General features: G+C 38.9%; 2 protein-coding genes and 1 long non-coding RNA gene across 18 annotated transcripts in view; 2 read left to right on the top strand and 1 right to left on the bottom strand.

The window, feature by feature from the left end:
- The window catches only part of RGSL1 (regulator of G protein signaling like 1), a 164869-nt gene that overhangs the window by 43738 nt on the left and 101805 nt on the right, over nt 1-19326 (top strand). For 2 of the 16 annotated variants that reach the window (XM_077902030.1, XM_077902028.1), the window contains exon 1: nt 17365-17448. The exons of the other annotated variants lie outside the window; for them this stretch is intronic. In XM_077902030.1, the coding sequence (XP_077758156.1) occupies nt 17436-17448 (13 nt within the window). In that variant the 5' untranslated portion in view covers nt 17365-17435. Of the gene's footprint in view, nt 1-17364; nt 17449-19326 lie in introns of those variants that run through there. 16 annotated transcript variants of the gene reach the window in all.
- Nucleotides 4770-17316, bottom strand: LOC144316284 (uncharacterized). Its single transcript, XR_013382126.1, has 3 exons — nt 10850-17316; nt 9575-9636; nt 4770-5321 (listed from the first exon to the last, which is right to left on the bottom strand). It is a non-coding gene; the product is annotated as an uncharacterized LOC144316284 (long non-coding RNA).
- Nucleotides 8517-9634, top strand: LOC144316282 (transmembrane epididymal protein 1-like). The gene has a single exon (XM_077902050.1). It carries the CDS (start codon nt 8537-8539, stop codon nt 9308-9310), a length of 774 nt encoding a protein of 257 aa, XP_077758176.1. The 5' UTR covers nt 8517-8536; the 3' UTR covers nt 9311-9634.

The following is a 19326-nucleotide window of genomic DNA, read 5'->3' as shown; positions in this document are numbered from 1 at the left end:
AGGAATTCGTGGGAGTCCATCAGAATCTGTGGGAATCTGTACATCCACTCCCTCCCAAGGTTATTCTGCAGAGTTGCTGCCAGGGACCAGGTGGCCTGGCATGAGATCTGAGGCTCGGCATCCTTTGCTGACTGCAAACATCAGCCCCTCATCCCTGAGGGGTCACTGAGGGCTAGAGGTGGAGAAAAGGCCTCTCCCTGTCCACATACTGATCAGCAACTAGCATGGAGGGCTGGTAACAAGGGTAAGGAGGGACTCCCCATCCATGTCAGAGCAAAGTGGGGCACAACATCTAAACCTGGATGGTGTCATCCATCCCAGGGTGAGATCTAAAAACTCTTAAAAGACTTTTGTTCCAGCCTGTCCTAGTCTGGCTCTGCATGTGGCCTACCCTACCATCACCCCTGCCCCCAGACACCATACACATTCATAGCTTTGTTCATGCCATTTTGCATACCTGAATGCTCCCACCTTCTCTCATCTGCTCCCCATTCCCAAGTTTTTGGCCTGTTGAATTAAAATTTCAGTGCAAATTTCTGCCCTTCCATCAGTTAACCACATTCTCCTCTATGTTCCCATCATACTTGGTTTATTCAACATAAAATTTAATTCAAAATGGCTTTAGTTGGGTCTTTTCTGCTAAATCAGTGCTTCTCAAACTTTATATGCATACAGATCATCTAGAGATTCAGATTTGGTAGGTCTGATTTGGGGCCTCGGAATCTGCATTTGTACAAGCTCCCAAGTGATGCTGACATTCGTGGGCCATGGACCAAAACTTTGAGTGTCAAGGTATTGTTTTGAGTTCCTTGAGGGCAGGTGTCATGTCTTATTCATCTTTGTAATACCAGCTTCTAGCAGAGTGTCTGGCTGATTATATGTAATTAATACACATTCATTAAATTGAAACGAATCAAATTAAGACACTGGTATTTCTAAGGTATCTCCTTTAAATGCAAATATGTGGTCTGGGCAACATTACAAACAACTGTAGCTGGAGTAGCAGAAAGTCGGGTGGGGCAGGACTTGGGGCTCATAGGAAAGGCAGGATAAGTTGAAATTACAGATCCAGAAACTCAATTTTATCAGTCTGTTTAGGTTCTAAAAAACTGATTAACATTAATATGTAAACCAGAAGGCCAATTTATTATTTAACATTAGAAGATATGTCTTTCTAGTGACAGAAATACCAGTGCCTGCCAATGAGGTTCTCTCTTGTTTCCTACCACCCATCCATGCTTCCTGCCCACCCCCCACCCCTTCACCCTAGGGATAATTTAGCTCATAACCTTGACTCAGAATATAGGTAACTAAAGGAACTTGCAGGTAAAAGACAAACTTGAGGGGCAAACAAAAGAAATTAATCATGAAGGTATCTTTTAAAACATAGTGTACAGGGGCACCTAGGTGGCTCAGTGATTTAGCATCTGCCTTTGGCTCAGGTCATGATCCTAGGGTCCTAGGATCAAGTCTCATATTGGGCTCCCCTCCTGCTTCTCCCTCTGCCTATGTCTCTGCCTCTATCTCCATGTCTCTCATGAATAAATAAATAAATAAATAAATAAATAAATAAATAAATAAACCTTTAAAAAAGAAAAACTTGACAAACTGTCCCTTTTCCAAAAAGACTGTACTTCTGTAACAGAATACTTATTTCCTTCCAAAACAGTCTTTCTCCTTGGGTGGTGCTGGGTAAAGACATATACATTCGTGTTGCCAAGTATCTGTGTCTTTCTAAGGTCTTAGTCCCCTAGATCCTAGATCAGCTAGGTGAAAAGGGGGCTCACAGCCTTGCCCACTTATACTTTGTCTCATGTTGAGCTGGACTTTTCTGGTACTTCTTGGTAACAGTCAGTTTGTGACTAAGTACCTCAGCATAGACTTTGTTACCAACTAACCTGCTAACCATGCGACATCCTGTGAGTCACTTTCTGTGCTTCAGTTCCTTCCTTCCTCTGTGAATCTTCAGAGATTTGGAAGAAATAGGATCTATGATCTCATCCAGCCCTAAGATTACCAATTTAATGTATTCTATATTTATAGCCTGTTTTAAAATACAATATTTCATGGATGCCCCACAATTCCACATGTACCTATGAGAGGAATGAGTCTTAGAGAAAATGAATACCTTGTCTTAAAGCATCCACCTAACAAATGGCCAAACCAGGTCTTGAGCATAGATCAGACTCCTCATTTTCTCAAGCACTACTTGATAAGGTCTCCTGGAGCCTGGACGAGGAGGGTTTTTACTTCTCCCCCAACCTTGGGAGAGAAAGCACAACTTCTGGCTCCCTTGATTCCCCTTTTCCTTATCTTTCTCTTCTCAGAGTCTGAGTTGTGTTCGCCCTTTCTGTCTTTTCTGTTGAGTTCTTTATGTTCTCTCTCAGTTTTCTCTTTCTCTCTCCACCTTCCTTTCCCTTTCCCTCCCCTATCCATCCCTCATTTAGCCTCTTCCCACATCTGCCATCTCTCTCCTCTTGCATGCCAGACTATCTCGATAAACATTGTAGATTCTCTTTTGTTTTGTTTTAAAAGAATTTATTTATTTATTTATTTATTTATTTATTTATTTATTTATTTATGAGAGAGACACAGAGAGAGGCAGAGACATAGGCAGAGGGAGAAGCAGGCTCCCCACGGAGAAAGCCTGATGTGGGACTTGATTCCTGAACCCTGGGATCACAACCTGAGTTGAAAGCAGATGCTCAACCACTCAGCCATCCAGGTGCCCCTGTAGATTCTGTTTTTATAAAGATGTCACTCCATACTCCTGGATGAATCTATGGTTTGGTGAGGGCAGGAAGAGGGTTCCCAAGCACGGCTTAATGACTAGGGTGCTGTTTTCTAATCTAGTGCAATGGTTTCCAAGCCTCAGGAGAGATAGCCTGCATTGGAATCGCCAATGGTAAGGGAATGTGTGGTTATAATTCAAAATGAAGATTCCAGGACCCATCCAGAGACTTTATTCAGTAGGATCAAGGTGAAAATTTAGTACTCTGTATTTTAAAAATCTCTTCTGAGATGATTATGATGAACATTAAGGTTCCTACCTTACTATTGGGACCTGTGTCCACCAGACCCTGTCCCTAGGGTTGAGTCAATGAATAGCCAAGTATCCGCTATAGTACCAGGAGGGTTGCCTCAGATAGATGCCTTGTTTGTAGATTATGAAACATCAGTTAATTAGTTTGGCTCTTGCTCCTTTCCCATACCAAGTGTCTGCCCCATTAGTGGTATATCTGGCTCAATGTGGGGGAACTTCTTGCTTTTGCCACATTTGGGCAAGCAGAATCTCTTAATTTACATTCTACCTATTTTTGGCCACAAGCCCCCAAACCATTAGGATATGCTCATTCCTTTCATCCTTTTAGATGACACTTCCCTCTTTCATACAGTTGTCCCCCTGTTGGGATAGGAACTGGAAAGGAGTAGGAGGAAAGCAATTTTCATTTATGTCCCTCTAATAGAACATGTGTTTTCTAATTCCCATACCAGGATCTTCACCATGAAATCTGTGGGTTTTGACAGCCATACATGTAGAATCTCATAACATTTTTGAGGCCATCTTGTCTACTGGTACCTCAATGTCTATCACTGAAAGACAAACATTCTTTTAATATGAGCGCTTTGCTGGGATTATGCTGTGCCCTTGGTTTGCACTTTGTGCTCTCCGTAGGGGCAATATTGCCCCCAGGAGGGCTGAATATTTGTGTTACAGTTATGCCAAGTCCTCCACACCTTCTTCATCCAAGGACAAAGGAGCTGAAGATAAAATTTGAACTTACATATGTTAGTCTTTCTAGCCGTTCACTGGGAATGATCATATTTGTCCTGACTTCTACAGCTGCAGTGAGCTCTCTCCTTTAATTGAATAGGTCTGGTCATTTGTTTCACTTATTTGGCATCTAGCTCTTACCATTAGTGGCCTTGCATCACTTGTTTGTATCTGGTATCTGTTCCATCTTTATAACTAGATTATAAAGCATTTTGTGGTAGAGATCCTGTGTTCATGTGATAGTTCACTCATTTATTCATTCATCAAACACTCACTGAGAACCTCCAGGCATGGGGCTAGATTCTAAAGAGACAAGAGAACATGGTCTCCGATTTCAAATACTTTCTAGTAAATAAGGAGTGGCAAAACCATGTGACTGTAGAGATGTGTTTAAGTATATGTGTGTAAGTGTAACTATATATGTGTTTAAGTATATGTGTGTAAGTGTAACTATATATATGTGTTTAAGTATATGTGTGTTAGTGTAACTCGAGTTGAGCTTTGAAGGAGAAAGGAGGAACTTCCCAAATAAAGAAAGAATATGGAACAAGAAATCCATTCCAGGCTGAACTGGAAGCTTCCCATGTGGGAAGGGGCTAGAAATGAGGCCAGGCCAAAGTGAGAGGCACCTTCAAGGTTAGTCTAAGGGCATGGATTTTATCCATAAGGCAATGAGATGCTACTAGAGAATTTAAATTAGCTAGTGGCATTATAAGCTCTCTATTCCCAAAGTGCACTCTGACTGCAATGTGGATAGGAATAGATAAGGATTGGAACCCAGTTAAGAGATGTGGCAACAATGCAGAGTTGGTGATGCTTGGGAAAGGGCAGTATAGGTGGGGATAAAGAATCCAGATAACTTAAAAAAAAAAAAAAAGAATCCAGATAACTTATTAATATATTGTAGGGGTGAGTGAAAATTTGTACCACTATTTTAAAGGAAGATTTATCACTAGTTATTAAATTTTAAGAAAGTAATCGTCTGTGACTCAGAAATGCCAGTATGGTTATCTCCTCTAAAGAAGAATATTTACTGGGATTCCTGGGTGGCGCAGCGGTTTGGCGCCTGCCTTTGGCCCAGGGCATGATCCTGGAGACCCGGGATCGAATCCCACATTGGGGTCCCTACATGGAGCCTGTTTCTCCCTCTGACTGTGTCTCTGCCTCTCTCTGTGTGTGTGTGTGACTATCATGAATTAAAAAAAAAAAAAGAAGAATATTTACTGAGCATTGTTTGTTCAAAAGTAAGCCAGCTAGACCATCACATCCATCACTAGAGGACTAGTTAAAGAATATGCTATTAAAAGGATCAGTAGTACCTCTATGTAACAAAATAGTTCTGTCTCCAACACATTCTATGACTGAGTGAAAAACTGCCAGTAGTAGAATGATCATATAAGTTTTGATGTCCTAGAGAAAAACTCATTTTGGCATTTGGGAGAGGCCCATTGCAACTAGCTATCTTCCTACCTTCTCTCCCTAAAGTAGACTGAATAGACATCAAGTTGTACTTGCCTCACAGCGTTTCCACTTAGAATTCTTATTTCTGTAAAAAAAAAAAATTAATATTGAGTGGATACAAAATAGCATTTATAGAATACACGTGAACTCTATAGAGTTGGGATGTAATCAACTCCACCAACTATAAGAACATAAAAGCATTATTATTTTCCATACCTGTGTCCCTCTCAAATCTATCCTATTTATTTAGGATAACCACTTTCCTGAATTTTGCTTATGGTTCTTTGTATGTGTTCACATTGTTTAGTTTTGTGTGTTTTTGAACTTTATATATGTTTATGGAATCATACAGTATATATTATTCTGTGACATTCTTTTTTCATCTAAGATTATAGTTTTGAGGTTCCATGTTTGTTTCAGGAGAGTTCCCCAGAGAAGCAGAACCAATAAAGATATATATAAAGGAAATTGATCATGAGGAAATGGCTCATAAGATGATGAAGGCACAGAAATCCGACCATCTGCTGTTTCCAGGCTGGAAACATTAGAGTATAATTTCAGTCAGAGCCTACAGAGCTGAGAATCAAAGGAGCTGATAGTATAAGCCCCAGTATAAGGGCAAAAGAAGACTTATGTCCCGGCCCAGTAGACAGGCTGGAAAAAAAGAGGATGGATTCCATCTTCCTTTGCCTTTTTTTTCCTTTTTTTTTCTGTTCAGGCCTCAACAGATTAGATGAGGCCCACCCACATTGGGATGGATAATCTAGTTTACCAAATCCATTGATTCAAATGTTAATCTACAGACACACCCAGAAATAATGTTTAATCTGGGCACCATGTGGCCCGGTTAAAGCAACACATAAAATTAACTATCATCGTTGTTGAATGTAGCTGTATTTTTCACTTTTACTTCTCTCTCATATGAATACCTTATACATTTATCTGTATAGTTTGAAGGACATTTTGATTATTCCTCCTCTCTACCAGCTATGGACAGTGCTGGTATGGACATTGCTCCATATAATCCTTGTATGGATATATGAGAATTATTGTGTAATATATACAAGTAAGGATGTGTATCTTCAATTTTCTATATAATACCACATAACATCAAATTCTTTTCCAAAGTGATTATATCAATTTATATTCCTGCTGGCAATATATTAATTATTCTACTCGTTTCACTTTGTCAGACTGTTGTCAAGCTATTTTTTGTCAATCTGGTGGATGAGAAGTAATAGCTAGAAAGCAAATCCTACACACAGCTACAAAGAATTGAATTCTGCTATAACCATGTGATATTGGATGAGGACTCAGCTTCAGCACGAAGTACAGCCTGGCTGACACCATGAGTGTGCCTTTTGAGACTCTGAGCAGAGGACCAACAAAACTCTTTCTGCAACCTGACCCACAGAAAGTGAGATAAATGCATGTTGTTTTAAGCCACTGAGTTAAATTGTGTTAAACTGTTACACAGCAACAGATAATGAATACATTATTGGATCCATGGAGAAGGAAATAGAATCCAAACATGCTAATTAGTTCTACTATAAACAGAATTGTTATAATCTATGAAAGGGCAGAGAGCTGTTTTCTTTAGTTAAATTGTTGGTGAAGGGTTTAGATTACCCTCACTGGGTTAGGCTCTCAATCCCTTGACTGATCTGTGCCTAGGAAAGCAGGATTTGTCAGAAAATGACAGCTCCCATTAACCCACATGGTTTGAGGAGACACTTCCCAGGAGAGGGGCGCTTTCATAGTTAAAACAATAGAATTCTGTCGCAGTAATGCAATTGGAAAGACAATTAGAGAAGATAAAATTATATCTAAAAGGAGATCATTTTTTCATCATTGAAGTTAATATGATTATACAAAATAATTTGAAAATTAGAGCAGTAGGTACATGCAACAAGATGATTAATATGAAGATCAACATAAAATTATGTTTTTTGATCAGTAAAAATTATAAAATAAAATGGAAGATCTGTTGGTAGTAAGAACAAAACAAAATTTACCAAAAAATAAACCAAAATGGAAATCTGTAAGACCAATATGAGACAAATTTAACTTGAGACATTCCTGTGCTTGACTGACTGTCGTGAAGAATAATATGACCATTACATTCTAACTAAATGCTTATTTCATGAGAGAAAATATTCGATGGCCAATTCACACTAAGCTTAGCTTAATAGGATCACTTTTTTTTTTTCTTTTTTTAGGATCACTTTCTAACCAGTACCTACAGTTTACTCAGTGATTCTCAAAATTTAGTCTGCCTAAGAACTACCTGGGAATGTGTCTTGGAATGCTTATTTTTTAATAATAAATTTATTTTTTATTGGTGTTCAATTTGCCAACATACAGAATAACACCCAGTGCTCATCCCGTCAAGTGCCCCCCTCAGTGCCCGTCACCCATTCACCCCCTCCCCCCGCCCTCCTCCTCTTCCACTACCCCTAGTTCGTTTCCCAGAGTTAGGAGTCTTTATGTTCTCCTTTTCTGATATTTCCCACACATTTCTTCTCCCTTCCCTTATATTCCCTTATATTCCCTTTCACTATTGCTTATTTTAAGACCACCACCCTCAAGAAATTCCACATCAGTACCTTTGAGTAGAACCTACTCACTTGCATTTTAACTTGGAAAAACATTACTTCAGCCCAAAGGAAAGAATCTCAGGAAGTGGCACCTCATTTCTGATCTGGAGATCAGCAGAAGATAGATTCTTAGGAGTGAATATTTTTCTGGCAAACCTCAACATCAGAGAAATTGGGTATTGTGTGTGATTACTTAAGACTGTTTACTTTATACCCATGAGAATACATTTGTACCTAGTATTTGTATGAGATTATATGTGAGGAATCTTAAGGGTTCTGCCTTACGTTGTGTATTCTCTATGCTTTCTCTCAGTTTTTCCTTATGTTCTATGAATTTGAGAGGGAAGGAAGGAAGGTAGCAATGGCATGAAGGACAAGTAGGAGAGGCAAGAGGAGTCGATAGCATAATCTCTGAGAACTGCAGATGCCCAGGCATTGTGATGGAGAATATGCTTATTTGCTCTTTGGCAATGGTTGGTTAGCTATCAATGAACTAGAGCAGAAGACCAGAACGGAAACCATGACACCCACCCCACCATAAGTTTGGGTTTCCTCCAAAACCATTTCCCCTGTGTATGTGAATCCAATGAGCTAGAGAGAGGATATAAATAGGCTTCAGGAAGTTCCCTCCACACTCTAGAATCTGTGGTGACCGTTTCTGAGCTGCTTGCTTCTACCTTTGATCAAATCTATCTTCAGTTCCATGGGAGGCTTTGAGGGTCATCTGTACCCAGGGCTGTCTCTCTTCTTCTATGGACTTTATCATGCACGACTAGTATCAAGGGCCTTGATATGCAACCACCCTGTCCAGTATCGGCCATGTCATCCCTGGAGAAAAGGAAGATGGGCAAGGCTGCAGCAAATACACTATGTTGGGCTGGTGAAGATATTAAGTGCCTTCATTTTAGCAGCACAAGAGCTGCATAACGTACATGGACAATTTGTACTTATCAGCAAGATATATCAACAGAGAAACTTTTTGTACCGCAAACAGTGGCAGCATCTCACTCTGTATATGACTTTCTTCCTGAGCGGGTGTGTGGATGTAGTGAGCCAGAACCTGCTGCCCCAGAGGTGTGCTGCTCTGGAGCAAGGTGCCCAAGCCCTGGGCATATTTCTATTTCTGCCTCTCATGATGTCTCACATGCAGGACTCAGAAGGTGTGGAGCTACAGTCTCACATCCTGCTTACTCAGGCCATGTTCCTGCTGGTGCTGGTGGTGATTGCAGAGCTGTGGGCTCCCAATATGCTGCAGCTTTGGGTTATGAAGGCCTTTTTTTATATGATGATAGGCTCTTGGCTGATTCAGATAGGCTTTATGCTGTACAAACCAATTTCTGGCTATAAATGGATGGATGATGACAAAAACAACATTATATTTGTCACCACCTTCTTCTGCTGGCATGTGGCTTTCATTGCCATTTTAATGATCTGGGTCTATGGCTTCTCCTTTTTGTGGTATTATTACATTTGTTGAGGTATGAACCTTGGTGATCCCAGAATGACTTTTGTCACCTGCACATTCTGGAATACCTAGATGAGAAGTTGTAGGAAGTGGAGGTGTTAGAAAGGAAGATGACTGAGGCAACAGACTTTGCTGGGATGGACATCCACCTCTCCCCTTCTGGCTTCTGAGCAGTCTCATCTGCTGCGCAGTATGCTGGGACAGGCAAATGAAACCCAAGAAGCATGTTATGACCTTCACTCTCAGCTCCCCAAGTATTTCCCCTACCTCTCCTACCTCTCAATTCCAGATGAGGCATTCTCCTTGTCTTACTCTTCTCTGTACTCTTCACATCCCTCCTAGGAGAATATGAAAATAAATGTGCTGTATCCTGCCTTTGGGTCTTTATAAATATCCTCACCTACCCCAGAGAATACTGATCACTACTTACATTTAGTACATCATAATATTTTACCCATCATAAAAATTATTTCTTCACTCTTTCTGGATCTCTTCAATGCCTATACTCAATCTAAACAGATATTTTAACTATAAAGAGCTCAGAGAACTATTGTTGAATTCTTTCTTTAGATTATTATTTGTCAGACAAAGAGATCATGTATTTTTAGCTTTATTGAAGTATACTTAATTTAAAAACCATTGCACATATTTAATGTATATATTTTAATGGGTTTGTACATATGTGATACCATGATAACATCATCACAGTCTTTTTTTTTAATTTTTATTTATTTATGATAGTCACAGAGAGATAGAGAGAGAGAGAGAGGCAGAGACATAGGCCGAGGGAGAAGCAGGCTCCATGCACCGGGAGCCCGATGTGGGATTCGATCCCGGGTCTCCAGGATCGCGCCCTGGGCCAAAGGCAGGCACCAAACCGCTGCACCACCCAGGGATCCCTCATCACAGTCTTTGAAGGCAATTTCCTCTGCAGGGTCTAGCAGAACAGAGCAACACTTTGCATATAGTGAGAGCAAAAAAGGATCCATGTGCTTCTGGAATTTATCTATCAGTCTCCTTGAGTGCAGAGTCTGTCAGACTCTTCCATCTGGGTAGATCAGTCCATTGCTCTGTACACACCTCGATCAATTTCCAAGTAGTAGACTCCTCTGGAACCACTCCTTTCTGGTTCTCATGTGTAGTAAAATTCAGTGGCTTATTTATTCCATGAAAGTTTAATCCCTACAACTATCTTATCATGTAGATTTATAGTTGATAATCTAAAACTCAAAAGGGTTGAAAAAATATCTTAAGGTAGCCAGAGATTTAGCTATGTCACATAATGCCATACCTGGCTGTCAAGGAAGGTAGAATTTTTGAGTAGTAGAGTTAAATTGTTGGCAACTTGCAAAAGAATGTCTTGATGCTTCTTTCCCTGCTGTCCTCAGGATATGGAAATGTCTATGTTAAGCTTCCCTTACTCTTGGTCATGGTCATGGTTAAGCTTCCCTTACCCTCAGTCATGGACAGAGTAAGGCTGGGGCCCGGATTTTAGGGGGTCATCATCCTTCTAATTTCCCTTTTGCTTCTGGTTCCTAGAACTAGACGTACCTCTTTTCCTTTGGTTCTGGCCTTACTCTTCCTTGTTAATTTTATTGTTCCAAAGTTAAGATGTAGCAGTGGTGAGTTATTGTCTGGTTGATAAGGTTTTCTACCCTGTGGTTCGAGGAGCTTCTGAGCATTCTCAGTTACTGCAAAGGGGGAGGTGCTTCCCAGTGTCATTTCAGTGGTGTTCAGCAATGTCTCAGAATGCATGCATGTGACCAGCAATGCAATGTTGGGATGGCACGCATGTGACCAGCAGACAGCTCTCCACGGAAGGCTTACACCTTGCACCACTGGGATATCCAGTCAGATAACAATGCTGCTCTCCACTGGAGATGAGCTATGGTCCCTGGGGTGGAAATAAAATATTTCTCAGGCATTGTTTCAGCATCTGTGCTTCACCTTGGTCCTGATGACCGGTGGAGCTCTGCAGTTTTCCCTGTAGTTTCTGCCCTGTTCCTGGTTGTCACCACTGGATCCCATCTGTCACCTCCCCCAACTCTGAGTATTTCTCAGGCCTTGCCAAGCCTCACAGCAATTCCTTCCTGAAGCCTAGTTGAACCTCCTCTAGTGTCCTAAGACTAGGAAGGTGGGGAATCTGTATTTCCTCTATGCTCTTTCTTAGTGGTATGGCAAAGGCCTGTTTTCTACCTCACTCAGTCCTCCAATTTTTTTAACCTAAAAATTGACTCTTGTTTTTTACAATTACAATCTGACCTCATCTTGAGGCAGTATCTGTCACTAATTGGGGGCAAAGTTATTTACAATGGTGGAAAAGCAAAGCCTAAAATTAATATATTAGTATTTCAATATATTATCTCTCTAAAAAGATAAAAATCGAAGAGATACCAAAGCCATCTATTGACAGATCTGTCCATTTCTGAGGACTTTTGAGCTCTTGATACTGATGAACTCATCTCTTGTCATAAAATAGTGCTTCCAAATATTGTCATGTTTCACAATATGTTCCTCTGAGGTAAAATAATAAATATTAGCAGCCTCCTACAAAGCCACAAAGGATTATTACTGAGGCTTGATCTAATGGTGGAATAGACAGACTTGATATTTCAATCAAAGGGCCTTTCTGTACTCTTCACATCACAGTAGGTATGAGTACTCTGAAAAGTAATCCTAACCACTTTGGAATGTAAAACCAACTGAAGATAAATTTAGAAAAACAACAAAATACCCTCCCGAATTAGAGAGAGAAAGGTGTAACCTTCACCACTGTCCACCAGAGGGCATCATCTTTACATGAGCCTGGAAAAGGCAATTGTTCTCCATTTGTTACTGAATTATCAATTTAAAAGAAATGAAGGGATGAAGAGGAAGGCAGAAAAATACACAAGCAAGTGTCATCCAGGCATCCAGTAAACATAATGAAGATCTGTTTGTTTCTTGTTAGATGTGTGGACATGAATAAGCATAGAATTCAATCAATAGATACAGGTAATATGTAGATAGATACATGGAAACATAGATACATAAGGTATATAGCTATATACACATATAGATAGCTATGTAGATGATAGATAGATAGATAGATAGATAGATAGATAGATAGATATGTTTGTATCTCAAAAAACAAAACTGTCACAATGCCCTTTGAGTTGAAGTGGCTGCCGTTCTTTCAGCAACTATGTAAATATAACCAAAATGCTCTTGTTTGGCTTATCACATAATAGGCATGCAACAAATAATCAGTGAATGAGTAAATAAAGTATCTAGTACAAGTGTAGCATAGATGAAATGTTGGTTTAATTCTGATCTGGGTTTTGACAAATAAATAGGAGTTTGTTAGAGGCATTCAGAGTAGGAATTCTAAGGTCTTGTATGTTCCTGTGCTCAGACACCAAAGCTCAGCAAATAGAAGCTAAGCAGTGCACTTCTAGGGATTTCATGGCCCAATGATACAAGAAAACTACCAAGTTCCTGCCCTGTAGAGTGGATGGCAAAGGAAGAACCATGCAAAATTATCTGATGAAAAGTTTAATAATTTACTTTTCAGTTTGAAGGCAGCAGATTATTAATGAGTTCTAACTAACTGAAGGGGAATGCTATGCCAAAACAACAGAAATACTTGCAATTACTGTACTCAATATTCAATATATTAGGGTATGTACTTAATATACTAATTAAAATTTTAAACTTCACATATAAAGTTACTTATAAATATAATAATATGATTTAAAATTGCTATCATTTGTTCATTATCTTTCAATCACGCATTTGATAAATCAAATTTTCCTAAACAGATACCATTTCCATATGTTGTGTTAGTCAAAATTCCTCAGTCACTTCATATTATGAAACTCAAAATTTAAGATTTTCCACTCAACCAAAAGAAAATTACTGTTGCCAACTTCTTGAGGCTTCTCTGTCTGAATTTTTATATGTATTTTAGATCAAAGAATAAAGGACCAAGACTAACCCTAGAACTATAGGGTAGACTCCTTTTTATGATCATATCCATGAGATTTTTTTTGACCTTTGGCCAAGACTTCACTAATCACCAGTACAAAAGACTGTCCTCTTATAACTCAGTATGTTTCCTTAAAATGAATTGTTAAATAGGGTATTTTTGTGAAAGACTTTCCCAATTTTTATTCTTTTTCTGTATTACTGTAGATAATTGCACCAAAACCTAATTACGTACCAAAAGCATTTGGAACCTTTTATGTAGGATACAATTACACTTCCTTTGACTTTAAAACTTACATGAATTGTATTGACCATCATTCTGAGGTCTTTGTATCAGCAAAGATAACAATAATTAGGAGCAAAGTCTAAATTCTACATGCTGTATCTTTTCCTTAGATAGCTGACGAGGAGCAGTAACAAACACAAAGTTTTGAATCAGAAGTCACAGTTCTGCCTAGGAGAAGTCTGTTGTCTGTCAGTATCATATCTAAACTTTTATAAGTTAACACTGGGACAATGACTCTATGTTATTTGCTTTGTCTCTCCTTCATCTTCTTTCTGTGTCCCAATTCCTCAATCACAACTTTTAGGTCTTTATATTTGTATAGGACTTAAAACTTCCATATTGCCTTCACATTCATTTCTCAGCTGAACTGGATTATCCAGCACCTACTAGTGCCAGGCTCTACAGGCATGAAGATGAGTTGGACATGGAGTACAACTTCCTCTATGCCATTGCCTTTCAGCTGAGTTCATCCAATCCCTAATTATTGTGATTTATTTTTCTACTGTTAAAATAGGATGTTAGTTTCAGAGAACAGATTGCAAAGGGGCCATTATTTCAATGTACTGCCATCTAACTTTCTATTTGTTTAGTAACCTTTCTAAGTCCCTTTCCAGATTACTCTATCCTCTCCAACCTTGTGACTTTTGCATCACTAAACTCACTTTCCAAGGGTTTTGAAAACTAGTTGGTATTATTTTGACAAGCAATATCTCCTGGACATTCTGTCCACTGAAACATCAGCCTACAAGAGGCTTGAATTCCCTTTCTCTGAAGGGCTGTCAGGCACTTGGTTATCTTATTAAACAATTCTTCCATTTCTCTGGTTCTCTTCTCATGGACCATCACTGCTATAAGCCCTAATTTGGCCAAAAGTTACTGAGAAGAGAATCATTCAGTATCATACCCAAAAGAGGCTTAAAAACTTGAAAAGCTCTAGGATTTTTGGGAAGCTCATCATATCTAAAAATCTTGTTGTCCCATAAAACAGAAGAACTTTGGAAGTTAGAAGAAATGTTAATAATGAACTGCCAATAATTTATCATTTAGATTTGGAAAAGTGTTATAGTTTCTTTAGTATATGTAAAGGCCAGATACTCTTCTTTAAAGTGATTTTGATTTTTAAAGTAAAGAGATTCGTTATGTCTTGATGTTTTATGTGTTCCAAGATGAGTTGATAGCCTACCATATTTCTTCAATCAATTATCAATTACCTCATTTTTTAGTGTGATACAAGAGAGTTCAGGATGAAGCTCTGGATGGCTTACTAATCTCATTTTATTCCTTAGTTTATCATGTCCTTTGTAAAGAGCTATCACAACCTGAACAACAACAAAAAAATCTCTTCAGTCTCTTCCTAAAAGAATCACATACATAACATTGATAGATACCCACATTCCTTGGGCATCTTTACACTGGAAATGGCAGTACATCTCTTTAGCAAAGATTAGGAAAGAGATTCACAGTAATTTCTGCAAAAGTACTGCAAAGTTCCTCCTAAAGGGCAAAGAATGCTTTCTTTTTACTTAAAAGCTCCTGTGTCTCACTCAGGACTGAAAATTGAAGAAGAGATTCAATATTTCACTGTGATGGCTCATTTTTATATTAATTATACATAGGTTCCTATTGATATTAATACATTCACTTCACAAATATTTATTGAGTGCTTACATGTGATAGAAACTGCTCTAGAGGTTTGGGATGCATCATTAAATAAAACAGTCAAAAATCCCTGCCATCATAATAGAACTTATATTATGAAGTAAAATCCTAGTGGCCTACCCACACATTTTTCCAAGGGATCCTTAGATCAGTAGCCATCACAAAGAATCTATCGATTGGATCATTCTGATACCGACACTGCCATAGCTGCTATTGTGATACCCGCATAAACTTTGTCATTTGTGGTAAGCACCACCTCCCATTTAAATCAAAGCTCATTTTCAAGTAGAGCATCTTCTTTCAGCATTTGTGGCCATTCACAGTGTGCCACTACTGCTGGCACCCCACCATTGAGCATTCGTTATCATAGGCACCATCATACATAGTCTCACATTGCCCCTCAGATTTTGAGTCATGCCTCTAAGATGAAACGTTCTGGTGGAGTTTAGGGCAGGTGTCATGTCCTTGCTGCCAGGGCAGGATTCACTCAAGTGGGGCAAGTGGTCAGAAACTGAGTGACCAAAACAAAACAGCACAAAACCCTACTAAATGACTTTCTCCTGACCCCACTCAGTGATCAGGACCCTCTTTGGGCTAATTTACAGGTATCCTAGGACATTGCAAGGAAAGATCCAAATGTGGTGAATCAGACCCAAAGCCTGGATGACCCCAAAATGACTTACCTACACTTGAAGTGAAGATCTTAATCTTCAAATCCATGTAAGGCAATAAAAATTAGTAACAAAATCTAATTTCCATATTAAAATATTCTAAACATTTATCTTACCACAAGTTTTTCTCTGTGAGTAAACTTATGCCCCAACTTGCAACAAACATTTTAAACCTTGGTAAACTGGAAATATTCTAGAAAATTCTTTGTTCTCCTTTTTTTTTTTTCATTTCTAGGACTATTTCTATGTGGGTAAAGTTTTCTGTTTTTTTCTTTGAACTGGTTATGATAGTATGGAAGTAGGTGTGGGCCCAGTTTACAGTTGAAAAACGTTATACCATCTTGAGAAAAGTTAAAATGAAAGATAAATAAATACAGCTTCTTTCCCATATTGCCTCTTGCTTGCTTCCATCTTTTCTGGAGTGACTGGTCTAGAGGAATGGGGGACTGATCAAGATTAAAAACTTTGGGGTCAAAGTTTATTACAGAAAATCTCCAGCTGTTACCTATGCTATGATTTGATGAAAATATTAAATGGCTTTGTTTCAATATTCTGGTAAATTATTAGATATATGGGATGACTTTTTCTAAGTAGCTTCTCTCCATAGAAATACGGTTTATTTCTTTTGTGCCATCTGCAGGAAAGGAAGTCTAATTAAACATGTAAGGATATATGCAAGAAGTGGTAGGAGAAATGATACAGAAAAATAGATCATTGTGAGGAAGTCCAAGGGGCTTATTTTTAAGCCCATTCAAATGCATTTTTCATGTGAAAAGTAGGTATGATTTATTAGCATATTTGAAATAACATGGGCTCTTGAATCAAATGGGGTCTTGAATCAACACAGAAATCTGTGGTGTAATTACTATCTTTCAGTGAAAGGGAGGCAATGCTCTCTATTTTGTGAAGTTAAGAATTGAATGAGAACAAAGTATAAATACCTAGCCTAGCTTCTTCCTCATGGAAGGTGTTGAACTAATGTTTATTTTATCCCTTTTCAAAGCCAATGGATTATGAAGTAACTCACAGCCAACCAGAGGAAAAACTATCTGGGAAAGAGGAGAGAGGGTGGAAAACACACTTGGATATTTGACTGAATTTGCCAGCTTATCTGAAAGATAAGTCAAGTTATTAAAATTCATTGAGTACTTGTAAATTTCTACAAGGATATTGGTACAAAAGACACATTAGAAATAAGTGAACATATCCTTGCTTCCCTGAAGCATAAAGTCAAGTTAAAGAGACAGAACTAAAACTCAAGATCTATATCATTGGACAAAAATTTTTAAGGAAACTATCAGTGCACACAAAATACTATGGACTAAAAGCCTAAGTATAGGAAGTCTGATACATTCCAGGAGATCTAGGAGATCAGGTAACAAAGACTTATCTTCAGATCAAGGTCTACACCAGAGATAAATAGGCCACTTCCTGATAGAATCTGGAACCCCTTAGAGGGGGTGTCACTGTGTGGTCACAAGGGGTGGAGTTCTGTTGACTGGGGGCTAATTCTGCCTCCTAAAATCAATCACAGTGGCAGGGAAAGAATGGCAACATGAGCAATGCTGGTGAGTATCTAAAAGGGATGTCTCTGAGGCTTCTAGCAACCCTACATAAGGCAAATCTCTCACCTGCCCAGCCTTAAACCACATGTGGCTTTTATGTTTCATGCCCTTTGTTTTCTTTTTCTCTTCTCCTCCCCAACTCGCACCCCCAATTTATGCCACCTGATCTTTGGAAGAAAACAGTGACTTGTTAATTATAACAATGGGAGGTGTGAATGATGGTGCAGGAGGGTAGTGATTGATTCTACCATTGTGGTAGATTATTTGTAAACCAGTTCTTGATAGAGGACTAGTGCTTTGCAAAGAAAGTGGGTTGAGAGGACATTTCAGGTGATGGGAATGTGGGAATAAAGATATGTAGGTTGGAAGTTAGAGTGTATAGCACATTCAGGAAAGAGCAATGTCTTGGCTGGCAAACAGAAGGAAGCATGGTATGATATAGTAAGGGATGGTGCTGGCAGGCAACCCAAAAGCCAGATCTAGTGAAGCCTTAGATTCTTTAGCATATTGAGTAGTTTTTGAACAGTATCAATAAGAACAGCATTAGAAGAGATTAAGGGGGTAGTGTGTGCAAAGTGCTTGGACAGGAAAGATAGGGAGACCATTATAAGAAACTGATGCCATAAACTCAAGGTGAGAGATGATAGGGCCCTGAAATAAGACAGTGACTGCGTGGATGGAGAGGAGAGGATAGATTCTAGAGATATGTAGGAGGAGAAACCACATAGCATGGTCCTCTGTGTTACATGTGGGAGTGTTTGAGAAGAAGAGAAATAGAGCAAAGGAGTAATCATAGATGATTTTCAGGATTCTGATTTAGATAATTGGAAGAGTGGTGGTTCTAGTGACTGAGATTGGGAATACAGAAAAAGATCAAGCTAGGAAGCAAATGATCATATAAGCTTTGAAAATGTTGAGATGGAAGTGCTGGTAGATGTCCATGGAGAGATGTCCCATACATAATTTACTGGATATTTAGAACTAGAACCAAGGAAAGAAGTCTTGACTTAAAACAGATTTTTGGAATAATTCGTGTGGAATACATGAAATAGATCAGGGAATGCTTCTAAAAAGAACAGCAAAGGCATCTGTCTAGCAAAGGGCAAAACTGACATCAGCTCTGTCTATTGAGTGTTTGATTGTCTGGGTTCTATTTCTATTATACAAAGGCAATAACCACCAGGAGTCATCAGGAAAAATGATGGAGGGGTCTGTTTAGTTTTCTTATATTATCATAACTACACTCTAACAATTGTGAGTAGCACTTACTATTCTTACCAGACATTTAACCCAACTAAGAGATAGGACTAATACAGTATTTATGTTGCTTATTTTACAAGTCTTTCATTATAAACTTTGGGTGTGATGGAAAAATGCTGGGCATTGATAAAACAATTGGATTATTCACTAGTTGTGCATTAAAAAGCATAGACAGTTAGTTAGAGCAAACTTTGAGGAGGCACCTACTCTACCTATGGTCTCTGTGCTTGGCTTTGTGACATTCAATATTCATTTCCTCAGATTAACTTAGGCAGCACAATGATCAAGGCTGAGAGAAGTCATAAACACTTTGCATGACCAAATCAGTATTCAAAAAAGCTCCTGTTGGGCCCAGTTGAATTTCAACTGGAATAAATGTAAATTCCTGCCCTTGGTTTCTGAAAAGTGACTGAATTAATAAAGGATAATGGAGTTAATAGTATAATGTGAGAGCTCCCAAAACTAATCCTATTTGGGGCCACACTAATAGAACATACAATACGGGCAAAGTTGTTTTATGCTCTTCCCTGGGAAGCATGCAGAGTTCTTGAGTTGTGGGAGCCACTCTAGCCAGAGGGAGAGGACCCAGGTATTAATGAGGCCATCTGAGGAATGGCTGAG

This window comes from Canis aureus, chromosome 6, assembly GCF_053574225.1.
Source record: "Canis aureus isolate CA01 chromosome 6, VMU_Caureus_v.1.0, whole genome shotgun sequence".
Lineage (NCBI taxonomy): Eukaryota > Metazoa > Chordata > Mammalia > Carnivora > Canidae > Canis > Canis aureus.
Note: the sequence above shows the minus strand (reverse complement) of the source record. Positions and strands in the feature narration are given on the sequence as shown.